The 19944-nt window shown below is 42.3% G+C and overlaps 2 protein-coding genes across 2 annotated transcripts in view; one reads left to right on the top strand and one right to left on the bottom strand.

Annotated features, from left to right (window-relative positions):
* Positions 1-2622: 2622 nt before the first annotated feature.
* On the bottom strand, positions 2623-18082 carry LOC123139599 (uncharacterized). The gene is made up of 8 exons (XM_044559358.1): positions 17851-18082; positions 10664-10816; positions 10427-10573; positions 10226-10330; positions 9989-10141; positions 9658-9705; positions 9403-9521; positions 2623-3347 (listed from the first exon to the last, which is right to left on the bottom strand). Exons 1-7 carry the CDS (start codon positions 18080-18082, stop codon positions 9412-9414), a joined length of 948 nt encoding a protein of 315 aa, XP_044415293.1. The 3' UTR covers positions 2623-3347; positions 9403-9411.
* Positions 18083-19626: 1544 nt separating this feature from the next.
* LOC123139598 (uncharacterized) overlaps positions 19627-19944 on the top strand; it is a 27947-nt gene continuing 27629 nt past the window's right edge. The window contains exon 1 of the mRNA XM_044559357.1: positions 19627-19833. Within this exon, the coding sequence (XP_044415292.1) occupies positions 19627-19833 (207 nt within the window). The remainder of the gene's footprint in view (positions 19834-19944) is intronic.

Genomic DNA, 19944 nt, shown 5'->3' with positions numbered 1-19944 from the left:
TATATAAGATGAACAAGCCTAGCCTATTTCTATGTTCATCTGGTTTTCGCAAACATGTTTTAATCGCCAAGCCTATTACTATGTTCTAGTGTATGCCATGTGATCCATCTTTTAAGATAAATACCATAGTGACAAAACATTATGTAGTGGTGGCAAATAGACGTACAAATAGAGACTTATATCTTGCCTGTTCAACGGAGGGGTTATCGGTTGACTGATGACAGGAACTGGTGGCGACGCCATCACCCTCTTAGACTTGATCGATCCGTACGAGATTACCATGGCCGCCATGAAGGAAAATATTCTGGCTTTTCCTGGAGTCAAATAGGGGGCAGCGGGGCCTTTTTATATAAGCATATTGGGCAGCGGGAAAATGCAATGTATTTGAAAATATGTTTTTGGCAGGCTAGCTGCCCGTGGATGACATATCTATATTCACATCTTAAATATTAGGAAACATAATAATTATTATTTATTAATAAAGGAAACAGACATCTCAGAATCGGTCCATGATCAATCGAAGGAAACATATCATATTTAATTAAAGGAAATTTTTGATCTGTGATCACTTGCCTAAGAAAACGTATCTGAATTATCAAATCCGCGTATAATATCAATTAGTTGCCTATGAAATTTTGACTTTCATTTTCATGGATATTTCCTAACCATTCTGCCTACCACATTAAATTATTTATTTCAACGATTGTATAATCTGTTATTATTCGTTACCTGGATTATAATTTTAATTATGTTATAGGTTATTGCCCTTGCGTAAACAATTATAATATACAGTTTTCAAAGATAATATTGTTTATTATTTTTCATCAAAACAATCTGTATAAAACACATACGTACATATGAGAAACAATTATATACAGGAACTAAAGATAATAGTAGTAGTACACGTACACGCTCACATATCTAGAACACAACTTTTTTTTGTATATCTATGCGTATGCATTAGAAGCAACGGTATTAAACACATGTCCCTCTCTGACTATGCATTACGAGAAGCAACAGATCAGTGGCATCACTCGTTCATGAAAAAATAATTGCTCTATATCTATCCCTCTCTCTCTCAACGCCTGAGGCCTGGTTCATCTTACGAAATCATGCACAACTCACGAGTGGGTAAACTGCTCTGGCCCTTGCGCCTTTCTCAAGTTGAGCCTTTCTCAAGTTGAGCCTTTCTCAAACACACACGCTCTCTCTCCCATACGGAGCAACAGAAGCCAGCAAGCACAAACCTGAATTAATGGTCCACGAACCCAAGGAGACCACACTGGTAACGAGGTGACCATTGGAGGTAGCAAGAGCATCCCAAAAAGGAATGGACATAAAATGGCAGAGGGAAGCTTATGCCTCTATTAGGTAGTAGAGATAGAGTCAGATAGTTTGCTGGGATAAATAAAAGATAAATTATAATTGCATGTCATCAATCGTAAGTAAGAGACACCAAGCAAATTAATAACACTTCATTTATTGAGTCCGAACGATTACATAGATAAATGCTCATAAGGAGCACTGTAATAACTAACATAGTAAGAACTATATAAATAACAATGTAGACCTCCTCAAGGTTGGTCTTCAAATGGTGGTGGTGGCTTCTTGTCGCATGATTGGATATGCTTCACCACAACCTCTGTCAACCGATTCATCTGGTTAATCAAATTCTGAACAACATGCTAGTATGCTGTTGTGCCTGCAGAATATCATAATTGCTGGTACCCCAACCGTCTTTCCTTTGTGCATTTGACCCACGTCACGCTGGATATCCCAGCCTGAGGGGACATGTGCACGAGGAATGTGATGCACCTCACGACGCGGATTAGGTTGTCAAAGTGGTTTGTCGAAAGAGTGGTTGGGAACTGAATAGGCAGAGTATGATGATGCATCTTTAGGGTCTTACTCTTTCGTGAGGATCCCTCGCCAACACCACAATCTAGATGCGCTTCTACATCCTCCAGTTGACCTAGATCATCAGGGTGAAGCTGATTCGTCTCATCCTGATCTTGACGGTTATCGTCGGAACTATTGGATGATGACATGTATTAGTCAATGGAGTGTCTAGGGTGGAGCTTTCTGGTTTGGGTGGTGCAAGGGTCATGCAATTTGTAGATGTTTACAAGGAAACCTTAAATAGAAAATCCGTCTATGAATCAACCGAAATGATCACAATCAGGGCATATAATCTGTTGTAACAAACTTTATGATTCTGCGTGATCAACCTATTAGTAGTTTAGAATAAAAAAATGAACATGCCATTAAAAAAACTCCAACTACAAATTATCATGTCAGCAAACGATTTGGTGATATAAAGGAAACACATTAAAGGCTGATGATACACGTTCTGATTTGGTGACATGGAATTGGTAATTGGCATGATAACTTGCCTTAATATACTACCTGTTTCCGGATATTATATAGGGGGTTTTGGATTCTTTTTAGATATTGATCTACAGAAATACATTTCATAACTGCACAGCCAAACGTCTTGGCTTGGTGCAACCTACATATCCTCCACAACAGCCGAACCAGCCTACTTAAGATACTATTTCAAAATACAATCCCCAATGGGTGATATATGATTTTTGTCCATGAGCATATGGTAAACATTGTGGTTGATATCGTAGGCGGACTGTTCGGTGCCACAGAAGTTGCCAACTCCTTCATGCCCATATTGCCCATTAAAGTCGGATACAACAAAGCACATATCTTGATTGCCTGGATACTTTGGTGTAAGTATAACATAGCAAATCATCTCTACCAGTTTCATCAGCAAATTGCTGGTATTCATGGCTGAGTACATCTCATTGATCTAATAAAGTATTTCATAGCCTACCTTCAATGTCATTAATGAACCAGTTTCTGATTAATTATAATAATTCTATCAGCAGAGCTCTACTTCCAAACTTTCTTTTTATCTGAAAACAAGGGATACTGAAGAGAACAGTTGTATTTCCTAGCTCTAGCACCACTATGCTGAAGTCTTTCATTCGTTTTTGCCAGTACCACCCCGATGGTATTTCCCCCTAGAATACCTTACACTTACATGGGAGTGCGGAGATGAATGGTGATAATTTTTACATCTAAAATAATTGGTTACATCTGCTCTATATTTCCGTGTTGAAAGAAGAAAAGTCAGTGTCATACTCCATGACATCAGATGTCTAGATTTTTTGTAATTACCCATTCTCAATATCCATCCATTCATCTTCAGATACAGATAGGATTTTTTGACAGGCACATCTCACATGTGCAGCAGTAAAAAACCAGAAAATTATCACTTGCCGTTACACAAAATTTTGAATCCATGTTCCAGGTCATTAGAAGATCTGACATTATATCTGAATCACATATTACACATAAATTAGTGCGTTTGTAGATAACATATAACAAAGATGATTCTAACAATATGACGGCTGAATATTGAAATGCAGTTAGTAGCTCAACTAAATGTAGTATAGCTCCATCTATCAAAATACCGAACAAAAATATTCGTTCTTGCCAGTACAACCCCGATGGTATTTTCCACTGGAATGCCTTACACTTATATAAGAGTCTGAAGATGAATGGTGATATTTTTTATCTTTTGTATTTTTCTGAGTTGCAACAAGAAGAATCAGTATCATACTCAAACACATCAGATGTCCAGAATTGTTGTCATTACCAATTGTCAGTATCCAGCATTTCATCTTCAGACACAGTTGAGATTATTTGACAGCCACATCTCACATGTATTATGCATCACCACAAAATCAGTACACTATCACTTGTGTAATACAAAAGTTTCATTCCATGGTCCATGTCATTATCAGTTGTGACATTATAGAAAACATATAACAAAAATGATTCTGACAATATGACTGCTGAATATTGAAATGTAGTTTGTAATTCAACTAAATGGAGTATAGATCCATCTATCAAAATACCAAATAAAAGGATATAACTAAAAAAACAAATTACAACATAACTTGACCATTTGAAGAGTAAGTTATATTAGTAAACCTGCCGGGGTTTTAAGACCGGACTTCAGCCTGTAAGGACTTCCTTGTAGACGATGTTCTTCATCGAGGTCAGTAAGGACACAGTCGGTCTTTTTCGCTTCTTTGAATTGTCCTTTTGCTTCTTGGATTTCTCCTTCGGCTTCTCCTTCTGAATGAGTATCTTTATGTTTCTCTTCGCGGTGGCTCGAGACAATGCAACATAGAGTTGACCATGAGAGAACACTCGATTGGGGAGGTAGACACCAACAATAGGGATTGTCTGCCCTTGAGCCTTGTTAATGGTCATAGCAAAGCCAAATCTTATAGGAAATTGCTTCCTCTTAAACTTGAACGGAAACATGTCATTTTCAGATGGGCAAAGAGGTATTTGAGGAAGGAAGACCCTCCTGCCAGCGTGTTGTCCAATCAGATTTCTGCATCAATGGTGTTCCTCTCAAATCCTCTAACAACAAGCCTAGTGCCATTACACAGTCCGTTAACTAGGTCAATGTTCCTTAGAAGTATGACAGGGCAGTTTAGCTTTAGTTTGAGTGCATGCGGAGGAAGACCATTGGGAGTCAATCCATTAAGAAACTCTTGAGTGTAGTAGCCATACGGGTCATCCTCCGCACTGTCAAAGCTATGGTATATTACTTCATCTCCCTGGAAACGCTCTATCATGCGGATGTTTATCTTGTCGACATTGTCGTTTGTGGTGGAGAGGATTGCGCGACATGTCATGTAATTCGAATCAGACATGTTGTCATCTAGACTCGGAAACACATGGTCAATATGCTTCTCCAAGTCATCAACCTCGCCTGTAGAAGGCAGACAAATGTCTTTAGGGAGTAGTATGTTGCCTTGATCGTCGACATCCTCAGTGCCATTGCTGACCCTAAGCAAGTAATCTGCAAACCAAGTGTCATTATGAGCCCTCATGTTGGTAACGAGCCGAAGTTGCCGCATACCATTCCACAGATGAGAACTTCGGAGTGTTGCATCAATAATCCGGCCCCGCGACCCCCTTCTGACAACCGGAAGCACCTGCCTAAAGTCCCCGCCAAAAACAACAGTCTTTCCTCCAAAGGGTCGGTCGCGTATTCCCAATATGTCACGCATGCTATTGTCCAATGCCTCAACTGCTTGTCGCTTCGTCATGCTGGCCTCGTCCCATATTATCAATCAGGCCATCCTAAGCAGCTTGGCAGTCCCACTTTGCTTGGTGAAGCTGCATGAGGCACCATCATCGCAACTCAGTGGTATCTTGAACCTCGAGTGGGCTGTCCTGCCGCCAGGCATTATAGAAGCGGCGACGCCCGACGTCGCGGTAGCGATACCAATCTTGCCCTCGCTCCTCACCTTGGCAAACATCGCCCTGTATAAGAAGGTCTTCCCTATACCTCCAGGGCCATCAACAAATAATACACCCCCATCACCGCGTTCAACAACCACCAGTATCTCATTGTATGCAGCCCTCTGCTCCAAGTTCAGGGAAGATGCCAATTTAGTGTCATCCATGCCAAACTCAACGGTTGATTCCTCTATAACCTCTCTACACTCACCATCGGTTGGGTCAAACGCATCATCGATGATTGGAAGAGCGAAATCAACAACGCCTTTACCCATGGACTGCAACATAGCCCTAATGTCAAGCAACACCAACTGCTCCACCTCCTTGGTCGACGTGCGTGTTCGATGATAGTCATCTGACATAGGCTCGAGGTGCCTATCCCACAAACCGCGCACGTTGCCTGGCTCACAATGCACCAAGATGGTTGCGAAGAGTCTCCTAAGAGAACATGGCAACGCCCACTGCTCAGCCTCATTAAGACAGTCGTCAAGCGTGTTTTCTGCCTCGATGAGACCCAACCGTTCAGCAGCCTCTCTAAAGCTCCCACATAGCACGCCGCCCACGGTGAGCAAGTCGTCGAATGAGGTTTTGCCCGTAACATGGTTCAGCAATACACGCAGGTAGTATCGCTCCCCCTCGGCTGGATTGGCAGACACGATGCGACCTATTTGAAAACTCTCGACCCGAGGCTTCCAAGACTTCTTTTGTTGCTGCCACGTGAAGCTTCTTGGAAAATTCTTATACAATATATGTCTAGCCCAAGGGTGTTCCTGGTTAGCCTTGAAATACTCCGTTAACATGGATTTTGAAGCTTTTTTGAAGGTCACAACGTTATTCAAGTCAGCCTGCGCATTGAATGCAACCCTGTGCATATTCGGGAGGTGAAGAGGCAACTGCAAGACAGGTGGGTGATTGGCGCAAAGTGGGAAGCCAAATATCCTCCACATAGCCTCCGGAGGGGTGACCCATCTTGCGTCAACGTGTCTCTTGATCTCATCAATGTTCCCATCGGCGTCGGGCTGGTCAATGCTGAAAGAAGCCTTATCATGGCCCTTGTAGATGTACTTGTAAAGATATTGGACGGCCTTTATGCTAGAGCAGACCTCAACATTGATGTGGCAATTGAACATCCGCAGAAGGTATGGGTTATAAGGCACAACCCATCTGTTGTCCAACATCTTCCCTCGGACCTTAGCACGTCTACCGTCGTCTCTACGTCGATAAACTGGATACGAGTCCTTCCCCTGTGTTGTGTTTTCATTGAACGACCTCGGGTATCTGCACTTGCATCCGTTTTCTTGCATGCAAACATTCTTTGGTTGAGAGAACCGCATGGTCCGTGCATCATATGCTTTACCACCATTGCATACAATTCGGGATACTTATGCTTGTCTGGGAGCTCTGCTGATATGAGTCGGTCATACTGCTCTGGGACGATAAGCTTATATGCTGACTCCATTATCAACAAAAAATGTGCGTGGGGAAGGCCCCTTTTTTGGAACTCTACTACGTATACATAAGCGACAACAACACCCAGGATCTGCTTCTTGAACAACATGTCCTTCATAGCCTCTAGTTTGCCATAGAACACGCGAGCCACAATATCAGGTCGGTCCTGCGCAGTCTGACCAGGCAGCAACTCATTAGTTATCTCTTCCCATTTTGGATTGCAAGTCATGGTCAAGAAGACATCAGGCTTCCCGTATGTGTGGACAATTGCCATGGCATCCATATGCCTCTTCTTCATGTCACGATCACCGCCTGGGTATGTTCCAGGGAGAACTATCCTTGTCCCAACGGCACTTGCTCGCGTCTCACCGGATGTGATCACATCAACAACTCCTTTATACAAGTCGGCCCGAATCTGTGTCTAGTTCTTCCTGAACCACCTCAACTGACAACTCTCAATCTTCACATACATGTCTACCGCCCATTGCTGCAGCAGGCGTGCGCCACAGAGTATGGGATTGAAGATCGCAGGCCGTGTCTATAGCATGTAACAGTAATAGTCTCTTACAGAGAGCACAACCTGCTATTCCCCTCTGCATGTGATCAAGTACAATAGAAATGAGGAATCCTTCGAGTTAAATATTATTATTTGTAACAATACTTGTTGCCTACGACATACATGCATCCTCATCATCATCATGGCCCAGTTGGGGATGTAGTACAACCTCCCAAGGAACACCATGTTTAGGTAGCTTCGGATGCCAACCTAGTTCGCCCCTTGGATAAAAAAGGGGATAAGACAACGGGTCATATGCCCCGGAGGTCACACGAATATTGTGCCTTTCGTTGTTGCCACAAAGTGTTATCCTCCGGTCAAACCTTTTTGCTAGGTCGCTGCCCTCAACCCAAATTGCAGCGACCTCAGATGACAACGGTCTATTATATCTTCTTTGGTCAAGCCTCTTATCGGTGTTTAGGTCTATCCTATAATCATCGAGGTTGTCCTTGTGTGCACCCAAACTCCTAAATTGCTGTGAGTACGGGTTTTCTTTCAGTATGTCTACTAACTTCCTCACAACATCCAGGTCTAACTGCTTGGTGGCCGCCTTACGATGAGTAATGGTTGGGTCGTCATCATAGAAGTATAAATGCAGATGTTCTGGACGGGCGCTAGGTCCGAACGAGTGCACATTGTGGTAGATGGTGCCGTGTGCCCGGAATGTGTACACCCCGGACTTCATATTTGTGTAGTTCTCATGGAGGCTGACGCCAAGGGTTGTGAAGGCGAAATGCCCATTGAAGAATCGTATGTTCTCCCAAAAATGTATAGAATCTGCATCCATGCTGGACCATAGTCTCATCAGCTCTGGGACTGGTTCAGGTTGTTTAAGTTCGATCTGTCCATTGTGACAGCAGAACCCGTCAGTCTCAGACACAAACTTTTTGGCTTTGCAGTGTTTGCAGTTTGCGTCCAGTTTCAATACGTGAGTGGTGTCTGGGATGTTTGTGTAGACAAAGTCTAATGGGTCAACATCGCTAGGTATAGCAGACGACATGCTCGTTTCATCAACATCCTCAATTGTGTCATTACCGGATCCTACAGGCATTTGTTGAGGCAGGATTGTCAAAAAAGTAATCACAATTAACTATAATTGCACTTAAGCTCAACGACTTTGAAGTTCCAACTATCCCATACCTTGGTCACGAAACATGTACTACTCCTGATCCATCAAGTCGGATGGTATCGGTTCATCGCCCATGAGGGGGTCTCGGAACACATTGTTGTCATCTGCATTATAGATGTCGTGAATGTGTCAAGAGACGACATGATGCCAGAACAAAGTTGCGGAGAATTAGAATAAGAACAAGCCAAAATCATTTTCCATACCATTGGAGCTAGCACCGTAATTTGGCACTACCGGTGGATTGTCGCCATCTGATGAATCATCTTCGGTGCCCCATCCGAGGGGTATTGCACGACAGCTGGATGCGGGACATTTAGAGGTAGAGTTTGGACGAGGGAGTGCAAGGGATTCTTTGCATGGGGTGTTTTTCCTTTTAGCATAACTGGCCTTCCTTAGAGCACTTGACTGGCCCTTCTCAATAACCGACATGCTTTTGCGGCGTTGCACACGCTTGGCTCGGATCTTTTCATTCATTCCTTCTCTGTCATCAACCGTTAGTTCACCCTTTTTCTTCTAATAATATGTTCGGCTACGTGAGTTTCTCTGCTCCCTCATAGCTCGGTCATTGTCATGGGAACATCAGACGCTCCTAATGATGAAGTGGGTAATTCTGCTTCAACGTGTGCAACGTCTGTATAGCTTGTGCCATCAGGGGTGGCTTTATGAAAAATGTTGTGAAAACGTAATTAAAACAGTCTGATGTAGTGGATAATGAATATTACTACTTCTTGTTGCTACTCAAATATAGATCATGTGCATTAAGATCAAGCATTTGTTAAGTTCCCTATGATCTACAGGATGAATCGATTGTATAGTAGTTAGTGAATGAAATAAGGCCCACTTTTCTATTGAGGTTAGGTTGACAACTCACTTATATCACATTCATACCAAATGCAAATCTTAGTCAAGACAGTCATGTTAAAGAACTAACCAGAATTTGTCAAGGAGGGCTGATGAACCTCTTGCAACAACACAGTATCCTGGTCCTTTTTTTCCGATAAGCACCACGCCTTTGTGTGTTGAACTGCTCCTTTGTTGTCTCAGCGTAGTCTATGCAATTGATGTAGTTTGCACCATGTCAAAATTAATAAATACTAACCAGATAGTGCACAAAACACATATGTTAAATGATGAGCCACTGCCGATCACGTCCGTATCGATTGTGGAAAAGCGTGCATGTGCATACCTTTTACCACTGTTGCCCCATCTAATGCATCATTTGGAGGTTCACTGCCTACATCTTAGCAATAAAAAAAACTAGGGTAACATGTAAATGAAGGTGAACACACTTGAATATAAGTTAGTGCAACTGAAATGTCAGAATCGAGTATTAGATTAATCAAAAGACAACAACGGATAATGAATATTACTACTTTTTGTTGCTACTCAAATATAGATCATGTGCATTAAGATCAAGCATTTCACGGTATGTTGCGTGCTTAGTATTCTCTAAAAGAATATGCAGGCATGAGGAAAAAAATGATTACTTCAACGTTAAACTAAAGGCATTGTCTTACCTGATGTAGACAGCGGGTTTTTATTTCCATTTGCTGCCAGCTGATCCTTTTTCCTCCGATAAGAAGCTCTTCTCAGTGCATTTCTATGATCTCTCTTCCGCTCTTCCTCGATCAATTGACTGATTTCTTCAAGAACATTGAAGTGATCGTCTGCTGTCATTCATGGCATAGTATAAATGTAAAGAGCAAAACGTAATCTGACCTAGCTTGATGGCATATCATGCTCAAGTTGTTTACCTTTAAAAGTATTGTCATAAACCAGACCAGATGTGACCGTAGTTGTAGCAGTGAAAACTGTTTCATTATTCACCAATGTTATATAGTCGGAGCTATATGGGTTGTCTGGTAGCAAGATGTTAATAATACATACTCATAATTATTGGTAAAAACTTTAGTCTACTAGTACTCTTAATATTGGTTAGAAGATTTAAATCCTACCAGATAAATTAAGGGCCCGGAAATTCTCTTCTTGCAGATCCCGATCCTTTTTCCGCTGATAAGATGCTCTCCTCAGCGCGTTTCTATGGTCTCTTTTGCGATCTTCTTCCGTTCTATGCAGATTCTCTTTGGTCTCAATCAACTCATCTAGTTCAACATGCGTGGTGAGTATTCTGACTTCATATATCAACGGTACTATGACCTTGCTCTTATATATACCATGAGTAGCTGATGTACCTGCTATCGCAGTAGTAGGTTGACGAGCGTTCGTGATATCACCTAGGGTACGTCGTTGAACGATGTGCACATCGTTTTGTTGTTTTTTCAAATTTTCTGTCTTGCTAATGCGATAAGATGCTTGCCTCCACGCGTTGTTAAGTTCCCTATGATCTACAAAATGAATCGATTGTATAGTAGTTAGTGAATGAAATAAGGCCCACTTTTCTATTAAGGTTAGTTTGACAACTCACTTATATCACATTCATACCAAATGCAAATCTTAGTCAGCACAGTCATGTTAAAGAACTCACCAGAATTTGTCTAGGAGGGCTGATGAACCTCTCGCAACAACACAGTATCCTGGTCCTTTTTCGATAAGCACCACGCCTTTGTGCGTTGAACTGCTCCTTTGTTGTCTCAGCGTAGTCTATGCAATTGACATAGTTTGCATCATGTCAAAATTAATAACTACTAACCAGATAGTGCAGAAAACACATATGTTAAATGATGAGCCACTACCGATCATGTCAGTATCAATTGTGGAGAAGCGTGCATGTGCATACCTTTTACCACTGTCGCCCCATGTAATGCATCGTTTGGAGGTTCATAGCCTACATCTTAGCAAAAAAAACCAGGGTAACATGTAAATGAAGGTGAACCTACTTGAATATAAGTCAGTGCAACTGAAATGCCAGAATAGAGAATTAGATTACTCAAAGAAAACAACGAAGAATCATGCTGATCCCCAGCCAGTTGTGATAATGATCCAACCGTAGAGTTGATACAAGTAGGAAAATATTCACAATGTTATTTAGGAGAAAATACATGGAGCTATGATTCTTGTCATCATAATTGCAGATGAGTAAGTACCATTACCATCTGTGCAAGATTGTGTTGTTAGTATACTTGGGGCCGATAATGTAGCTTCATGATGCTCTACAACCGGGTTTGGGAATTCTGTAGAGTTGTACCCGGGATTATTAAAAGGCCAATAATGACATTAGTTCAATGATGAGCCACTATCGATCACGTCATTATCGATTGTGGATAAGCGTGCATGTGGTTTGTGCACTGTCGCCCCATCTAATGCATCGTTTGAAGGTTCACAGCCTACAGCTTAGCAATAAAAAACAGGGTAACATATATCAGAAGGTGAACACACTTGAATATAAGTTGTCGCAACTGAAAAGCCATAATAGAGAATTAGATTACTCAAAGACAACAACGAAGCATCATGCTGATCCCCAACCAGTTGCGATAATGATCCAACTGTAGAGTTGATACAAGTAGGAAAATAAACAAAATGTTATCTAGGAGAAAATATATGGAGCTATGACTCTTGGTATCACTATTGCAGATAAGTAAGTACCATTTTCATCTGTGCAAGATTGTCCTATTAGTATACTCGGGGCCGATAATGGAGCTTCATTATGCTCTACAACCGGGACCAAGAGTTCTATAGAGATGAAACCAGGATTGTTAAAAGGCCAATGACACATATGACAAAGTGTGCGGCAACAAGATGAACAATATTGAGACAATCATCTTACGTGGAACCGTAGCATAATTTCCAACAACATTTTCAGCTACGGGAATGATGTTTGCATTGTTATTTTCAACATTTCTCCCACTCGAAAGGACTGCAAAACATTGTGCAAATAGCTTGTCAATATAATAGAACACATGATGTTGACTTTTTGATAGAATTGCATCATACCGGTAGTAACGTCAACTCCTGATATGTGTTCAACTGGCTTGCTTTTTGTATTACCCATCCGCACCTCTGTAAGGGCAGCACGCTAACATTGAATGACATTATACTAACGTGAAATACTAGTACATGGCACGTGCCATGCACGTGTTGATCTAAGAATCATTGTGAAATGTTGTGTGATTGGAGAGATTGAAGGTATATTTATTCAGCATATAATCAGATGGTCGATATTTTTAAACTTCTTTTTCAAATAAAGTCGTTACACGTGCATGCATACAATGATTGGTCTGTCTGATAAGTAGAAGTCTATGCAAAAAAGCATTGGTGAAAATAAAGGAAAACTTGTTTGTTATATTTGTAAAATGAATTTAAAAGAGAAAGTAGCAAAGCAGCCTTTTGGTTCTCGGGCACCTGGTGAGCAAAAATAGTTTTTCAAATATGAGTGCTCTTTAGCATAAAAAATGTTTCAAAAAATTATTACTGAGATTTGCATGTTGTACAAAAATGACAAGCAGGAGGGGGTCGAAAAAACTTATTCCAATCCATACAAACATGAGAGTCTTTATTTTTGGCCCAGGCCGCATTATTCATAATTATTCTATAAAAAAACAGTTCAGCAAACATGTAGATCAGTAGATCACTACATGTGTGAAAATTTTAACAAACCAAAAAATGAGACACAAGAGTACTGGCGCCCGAGAACCAAACTGAATTTTAGAAAGTAATATCAGCTATTTAGTTACAACACATATTAAACTATTTTAGTTGTCATTTCTAATCTGATGATAAATGCACCGTTCCGAGGCTGCATGCGTTCTTTTCTCCTCCCACACCACGTTGCCTATTAGTACTTGCATGGTAGTAGCTTCCAAGTAGTACTCCCCTGTAGCGCAGTGTTTCTTTATCGTGAGAGCCTGCCAGAGTTTTCTAGGGAGTGGTCTATAGAAGAATCACCATCCTGCATGCATTCTGATGGTGGCAGTTTGGCAGCACAAGGATGGCAACCCACCGTGAATCCGTGCATGATGGGCCGTTAGATTAGCCTATCCTACGGCTGATATGTGGCCATGCAGTCCTATATCTAAAGCAATTGAATGTGTGCCGTTGGATTGCGAAGATCCAACGGTCCATGTACCTTGATATTCGTATACTATATAGGAGTACAGATGAATTGGCACAATCTCAGATAGGTAGAATTTTTGTTTTACACAATTATATTATTCTTATTATTCAAATGCGGTTCATTGAAATCTAAATATACATCACAATGGAGTCAGTTTCTTTTTACTTATCAGAAATTGGAAAACATTTGCCTATTTCAATAAGTGTGCTCACTTACTTTTGTTTTTGTCACTTGTTGCTGGTGATGTTGCTGTGAGCTGCAAAATCAAGAAGAGTTGTCAGTTGCTGCTTTTGATGACAAGGCACAGAGGTAAATCATCACTTGATAACACCTAACCTGAGTGTCACTTATGTCATGATAAAAAAAATGAAAATTCAGTTAAACATGGGACTATATGGCACAAACTCAAAAATTATCTTGTCAATGGTTTGCTTCCTTAGTTGTGTCACTCATTTGCCATCATTAATGTGTGTTATGATCCTGATGTTGGAATACTGGGTTGTCGTACTGTGCTACTTGTGTTCATAATATGTTTCCCACCGTAAAGGATGCAATTAGTTGGGACACTCAGTTTCCATCCTTAAAGTGAGTCATGCTCCTGATGTTTGAAATCTGGGTCATCGTACTGTGCTACCAGAGATTATGCAAATAGAAAATATGTTGCTGGTGTAAATGGAATATACTCGGCTTATAAGTTGCGATTATTAGCTACTGCAATCAGTTTCAAGAATTACACATATCATTGGAATTTAAATATACATCACATTGGAGTCAGTTTCTACTTACTTATCAGAAATTGGAAAACATTTGCCTATTTCAATAAGTGTGCTCACTTCCTTTTGTTTTTGTCACTTGTTGCTGGTGATGTTGCTGTGAGCTGCAAAATCAATAAGAGTTATCAGTTCCTGCTTCAGATGACAAGGCACAGAGGTAAATCATCACTTGAAAACACCTAACCGAGTGTAACTTATGTCATGATACAAAAAATTGAAAATTCAGTTAAACATGGGACTATATGGCATAAACTATAAAATTATCTTGTCAATGGTTTGCTTCCTTAGTTGTGTCACTCATTTGCCAGCATTAATGTGTGTTATGATCCTGATGTTGGAATACTGGGTTGTCGTACTGTGCTACTTATAGTTGGAATCCTAGTATGTGTCATAATATGTTTCCCACCGTAAGGGATGCAATTAGTTGGGACACTCAGTTTCCATCCTTATAGTGAGTCATGCTCCTGATGTTTGAAATCTGGGTCGTCGTACTGTGCTACCAGAGATTATGCAAATAGCAACTTTGCTCCTGGTGTAAATGGAATATACTCGGCTTATAAGTTGCGATTATTAGCTTCTGCAATCAGTTTCCAGCATTACACATATTTGCTCCTGGTGTGATTGGCATACATTCTAATTTCCTCTTAATTGGGATTTGTTGTCACTTGCTGCTTCTCTTCTTCTGATAATCCGGCACCGTGGTCAATCGCCACCTGCAAACTCGCAAAGTGAGTGTTTGTATGTACCTGGAAATATAATTATTGTTCTGATGTCTGAATGTAATCTTGGTGACAGTAATGTGCAAATAGAGCATTGGGATGAAGTTCTGAGATGCATAACTGAAAACTGTTGCCACCGAGCTGACTCACCACCTGCAAAACTGCAAAGGTGAGTCGTATTTTTTAGATGATCCAAAAAACAGAAACACAGATCACGGTATTACTTTCTGATCGTTTCAACAATAATCTGGAAATAACTGTTGTTTGCGGAATAGTTGATCATACTTTGTGCGTACTCAAATTTGCTTCTGCTGTTTGTATGTAAACATGGTATCAGTTATGTGCAGATAACCGTTGCGAGCTGCGTAACTGAGAACTATAGCCACCGTGACGACTCACCACCTGCAAAACTTAAAAGGCAAGTGCTATTTTTTAGAGGATCTTAAAACATGCAAGTGCAATCATAGGCTAAGAATTCTGAAGATGTAAACTTCGATTCAGTTATGTGTAGATATAGGCAAAGAATTCTGAAGCTGTGGAAGTCAAACTGGGTGACATTAGGACGAATGACCATAAGATTTGAAAACGGGTTCCAATCCCCCGTACCTAGGTCTCGTAATATTCAAAAAAATTGTAAGATTTGAAACGGTTACCACTCATTTGTATGGGTTATTAGAGGCATACCTAGATGATAGCGGTCGACGTCGGCCAGACTGGAAGGGTGACGTCGATCCTGGTCGACGGCAGCCAACCTGGAAGGGTAGCGCCGATCCTGATGATCAGCGGCGTATCTTACGGTAAAGGGGTTGCTCGCAACGCGTAACAAACGGCTTACAGTCCGGTGGCAACGGGAAAGGGGTTGAGCGGCGATGGCGGCGGCGAAGGGTTGAGCGGCGTTGGTGGCGGCGTAGGGTTGAGAGGCGGTAAAGGGAGAAGAGGGTACGTGGCAAGGATAGGGACAAATCGAGGGGACGACGAGACGGGTGCGAGGGTCTCAGCTGGGACGAATCGGATAGACGGTCTCAGATTGGACGGAACGGTTAATTTTCGTAGGTTAACCGTTGTAGATTTTTTTAGGGCGGTTTTTTCAGGACGTTTTTCATAGATTTGCGTGTTACCATCCCGTTTTTTCTGTCGTTCCGGGCCGAAGAAGTGGGGAATCGGTGGGTAGCGGTATGTTCCATCGAGGACGAAAATTGACCGCCAGGTGGGACGAAAATTGACCGGCAGAGACTACCAACTGCTGCATTAGGAGTAGAGATCTTCTCCTATTTCTCATACTACTTTTTTGAAGGGTGTCGCTACGCATTAGCCCGCTAAAAACCCTCCAAAATTTCATGCTTCCTTGTCATCTGGCCAGCCTGAACTAAATCATGATCTTCAACTGTCTAATCCATGTACCAGAAAAACCACACATGTAACAATTGTGTTGTATTTTTGCACTATTTTTGCAATCTTTGCTTTTTGAGATAAAATGTAGGAAACTTTCGCAACATTTGTAATACTCGCACAAAAAACATTGGTATTTACGATGTCCACTGACACGTGATGAACTTCCCAGTCAGCGGTTTGTAGAAGTAGTAGTGATATTTTTTTTCTTTGCTAGGAAAACTATCGATCTATTCATCAATTTTTAAGGTAGTACAAAGAACATCAGAAATAAAAAAACTACATCGAGGTCCATAGACCACCTAATGACGAATACAAGCACTGGAGTGAGCCGAAGGCGCGCCGCCGTCATCGCCCCTCCCTCATCGGAGCCGGGCAAACCTTGTTGTAGTAGACAGTTGGGAGGTCATCATGCTAAGGCCCCATAGGACCAGTGCACCAGAATAGCAACCGCCACCGATGAACGTGTATATCAGAAGTGTCCAACTTGTAGACACACGAACAAAGATGAACGGAGAGTGGATCCCCGTGGATCCACCGAAGACAAACGCCGACCTAATTCCATGAGATCCGCTAGAGAAAAACCTAGACACGCCCTTCGATGACTCTAGAAACACCACAGGGCAGGAGCTAGGCAGGGAGAACTCTATTCCATCTTCAGAGAATCGCCTCCATCTCGCCTCTCTAAGCAGGATACAAACCCTAACAAAACTTTTAAAAAAAAACTAAAAAGGAGCCCTTCCGCTGGCAAGGACCGAGATCCACCACACCTTCATAACCCTAAGACCATAGGAGACGAGGTAAACCGGTGATGCCGCCGGGAGGCACGAGAGACCCCAGGCGGCTGGGTGCCTTGGGTACGACCGAGTGAAGGGGTATGCGGCTGGGATAGTACTAGTGATGGTTTACCGAACCCTTCTCTGGAATTGGATCTCCAAACGGGTTTCTCTACTCCTAATGGAGGAGTCCGTACCTTGTTTCGTTCGTTCGCTCACGCACTGACTCCCCTCGATCTCCTCCTCCTCACCTTCCACCGATTTTTTTCTATCCCTGTAAAAACCGGTGGAGAAAACCCCTAAAAAAGATCATCATTTTCTCCTCCCACTGAAAACCAGTCCATCCCTTTGTCGGTCTTTGTCCTCCCGCCCCCGCAAGAAAAAACACGCGATCAAATTTCAACACGCGCACGCGAGACGAGACCAGCAACCGCAAGGTGATTAGGGTTCCTGCCGGTCGCCGGTCGCTCCTCCCATCGATCGCCTCCGGCGAAGAAACCCCTCGCACGACCTCTCTGGCTCGCGTACGTGCCCATCCCGAGCAACGTCGCCGGCCCCGTCCCGATTGTCCCTGGCGGTCTCCATCTCGACGATCGCCACCGCCACCATGACTCCGGATCCAGGCCGGCCCGTCGCCACCGGCATGCCTTACCGCATGGTCGCCTCGGGCACCTATTACTGATGGTTTCCGCGCGGTTGATAGTATGATACCGAGGGGCAGCCAGAGTGCCAGATGCGGGCGTCCATCAAGGGCGTGGTAGACGAGGATCGACGACGATGACAATATCTCCTGCTCCGGTGAAGCACAACATCTCCTGTAAAAGCTATCGTCCGCCTGCAGCGGGATGTGTTTGTTCCCAGGGTGAGATTCTTCTCTGGTGACTATGGTTTGAAGATTTGGGATCAGGTAGTAAGCGGCAGCAGGCCTGGGCAAGGGTGACATTGCAAGAACCTCAGCACATGGTGAAGCAGATGCAGTTGAAAAGCAGAACTCAGTGACTGGCCCACTCCATTATGAAATGTTCTTTCTGATTCTTGGATCGTGCTTCAGTACTACTGCTTGGACACTGACAATTATTCCTTTGGATGCATTATCAGGCTGTTTCTCTGTTCTTTCTTTTTTCTCACACAACATAAAAACTGAATGTATGCATTACTACTACTGAATTGCACAAAATATACAAACTTGCTTCAAATCTTCCTGGTTAGATTTTGCAAAGGACTTGGAATGGGTTGGGTCAGAATAATAGTGTTCTGTTTGGAAATAGAGTATGGGAAACATTCTATTTATTTACATGATTACTCTAGGTACACACGCAACAGAGGAAAATGTTCACACGCTTTAGATGTAGTTTGGTGTGTTAATCAAACTGGGTTCAGTATAGAAATTGACGGAGAGACTTGTATGTACTGCCAAGACATGGTTCAGCTTGTAGAGGCTGATACGTGCATTGATCTTTAGACAAGAATAAAAGTTAAATCAGTCATATTCATATATGAAGGATTAGATTTTGCAGAGGATATGAATTGGGCTAGGTCAAAATAGATAGTATTCTTAGTTACAGAGAAAGGATTGTCGATGTAGGTTCTGTTTGGACATATAGTAGAAATAAAGTTGTATCTTTTTACATGATTATCGTAGGTACGCGCGCAGCAGAGGAAAAATTTCACAAGCTTTACATGGAGTCTGGTGTGTTATTCGAATATGATTCAGAATAGAAGCAGATATCGGAAACTTGAATGTACTAACGTCACACGGTTCAGATTGCATTGGCTGACATATGTAATGATCTTCATATAAAAGGGAAAATTAAATCAATCACATGTAACTCTGGGTTGCCTGACGCATATGTTTGAGAGAAGTACATGAGATTGCCGAGGAAAGCTATGAAGAGAAGCATACAAATATACTAAGATGACACCTGATTCCCTAGGTGTGCATCATCATTTGAACTAATCTATGATCTTGTTTGGAATTTCAGGGTGGTGTAGCAAGCAAGCAGGAATTGGAGAGGTATCATTATGAGCTAATCTGGACCATGTACAGAGTTGACAATAGTTCAAAAAATATATGTTCACTGAATGTTGATCTGAGTTCCACTATTCCAATTCACATGTACATTGTTCTGCATTTTCTACAGTCTTCAGTGCAAGCTTGGAGAAGAGGTTAAGAGCAGATGCTTCAATCTGGAGATGACAAGGATAGTCACCTGGTGCAACTAAAGGTTCGGTTTCATACTTGTGAAGCTGTGATTTATTGTTCAGGTAGTACTCCCTGGCTGATTTCACTTGTACTATTTCTTCACAGAAGGTACTAAAATATCTTGTCATACTTTAATTTCTACTGATACTTTGTGAAAATACTCAGTTTCCTTGTACTAAAATATACCCTTTTACTTTTGTACTGAAAATGAACCTTGGGATTGTCCAAGGTTCCACCAAATACACAAACGACACCTGAACGGGTGCGGAAGAACTTGAATCAGTATGGCCCGTGTGGGGTTCGGGGATTACCATTTTTGCGATCTCCGCGAGGACGCTGGAGGCGCGGTCGGCGTGGCGTCACGAGAAGCAGTGGTGGATGGCGTCGACCTGCGTGCGGACCTCGCGGGAGACCGCCTCCTAAGAGTGGCGGCAGGAGATCTCGGGGCCGACGGACCCCTCGTCGTACTTGTTGTCTTCATGGGCATCGGCGTTTCCGAGCGGCGACGAGACGGCGGCGGCGGCGGCCAAGACAGCCTGTGCTTCTGTGCCTTGCGTCGCGAGTGCTGCGGTGCTTGTCGGAGGCGGAGGGGTAGGGCAGAA

This window comes from Triticum aestivum, chromosome 6B (genome assembly GCF_018294505.1).
Source record: "Triticum aestivum cultivar Chinese Spring chromosome 6B, IWGSC CS RefSeq v2.1, whole genome shotgun sequence".
NCBI lineage: Eukaryota > Viridiplantae > Streptophyta > Magnoliopsida > Poales > Poaceae > Triticum > Triticum aestivum.
This window is presented reverse-complemented; position numbering and strand designations above follow the sequence as displayed.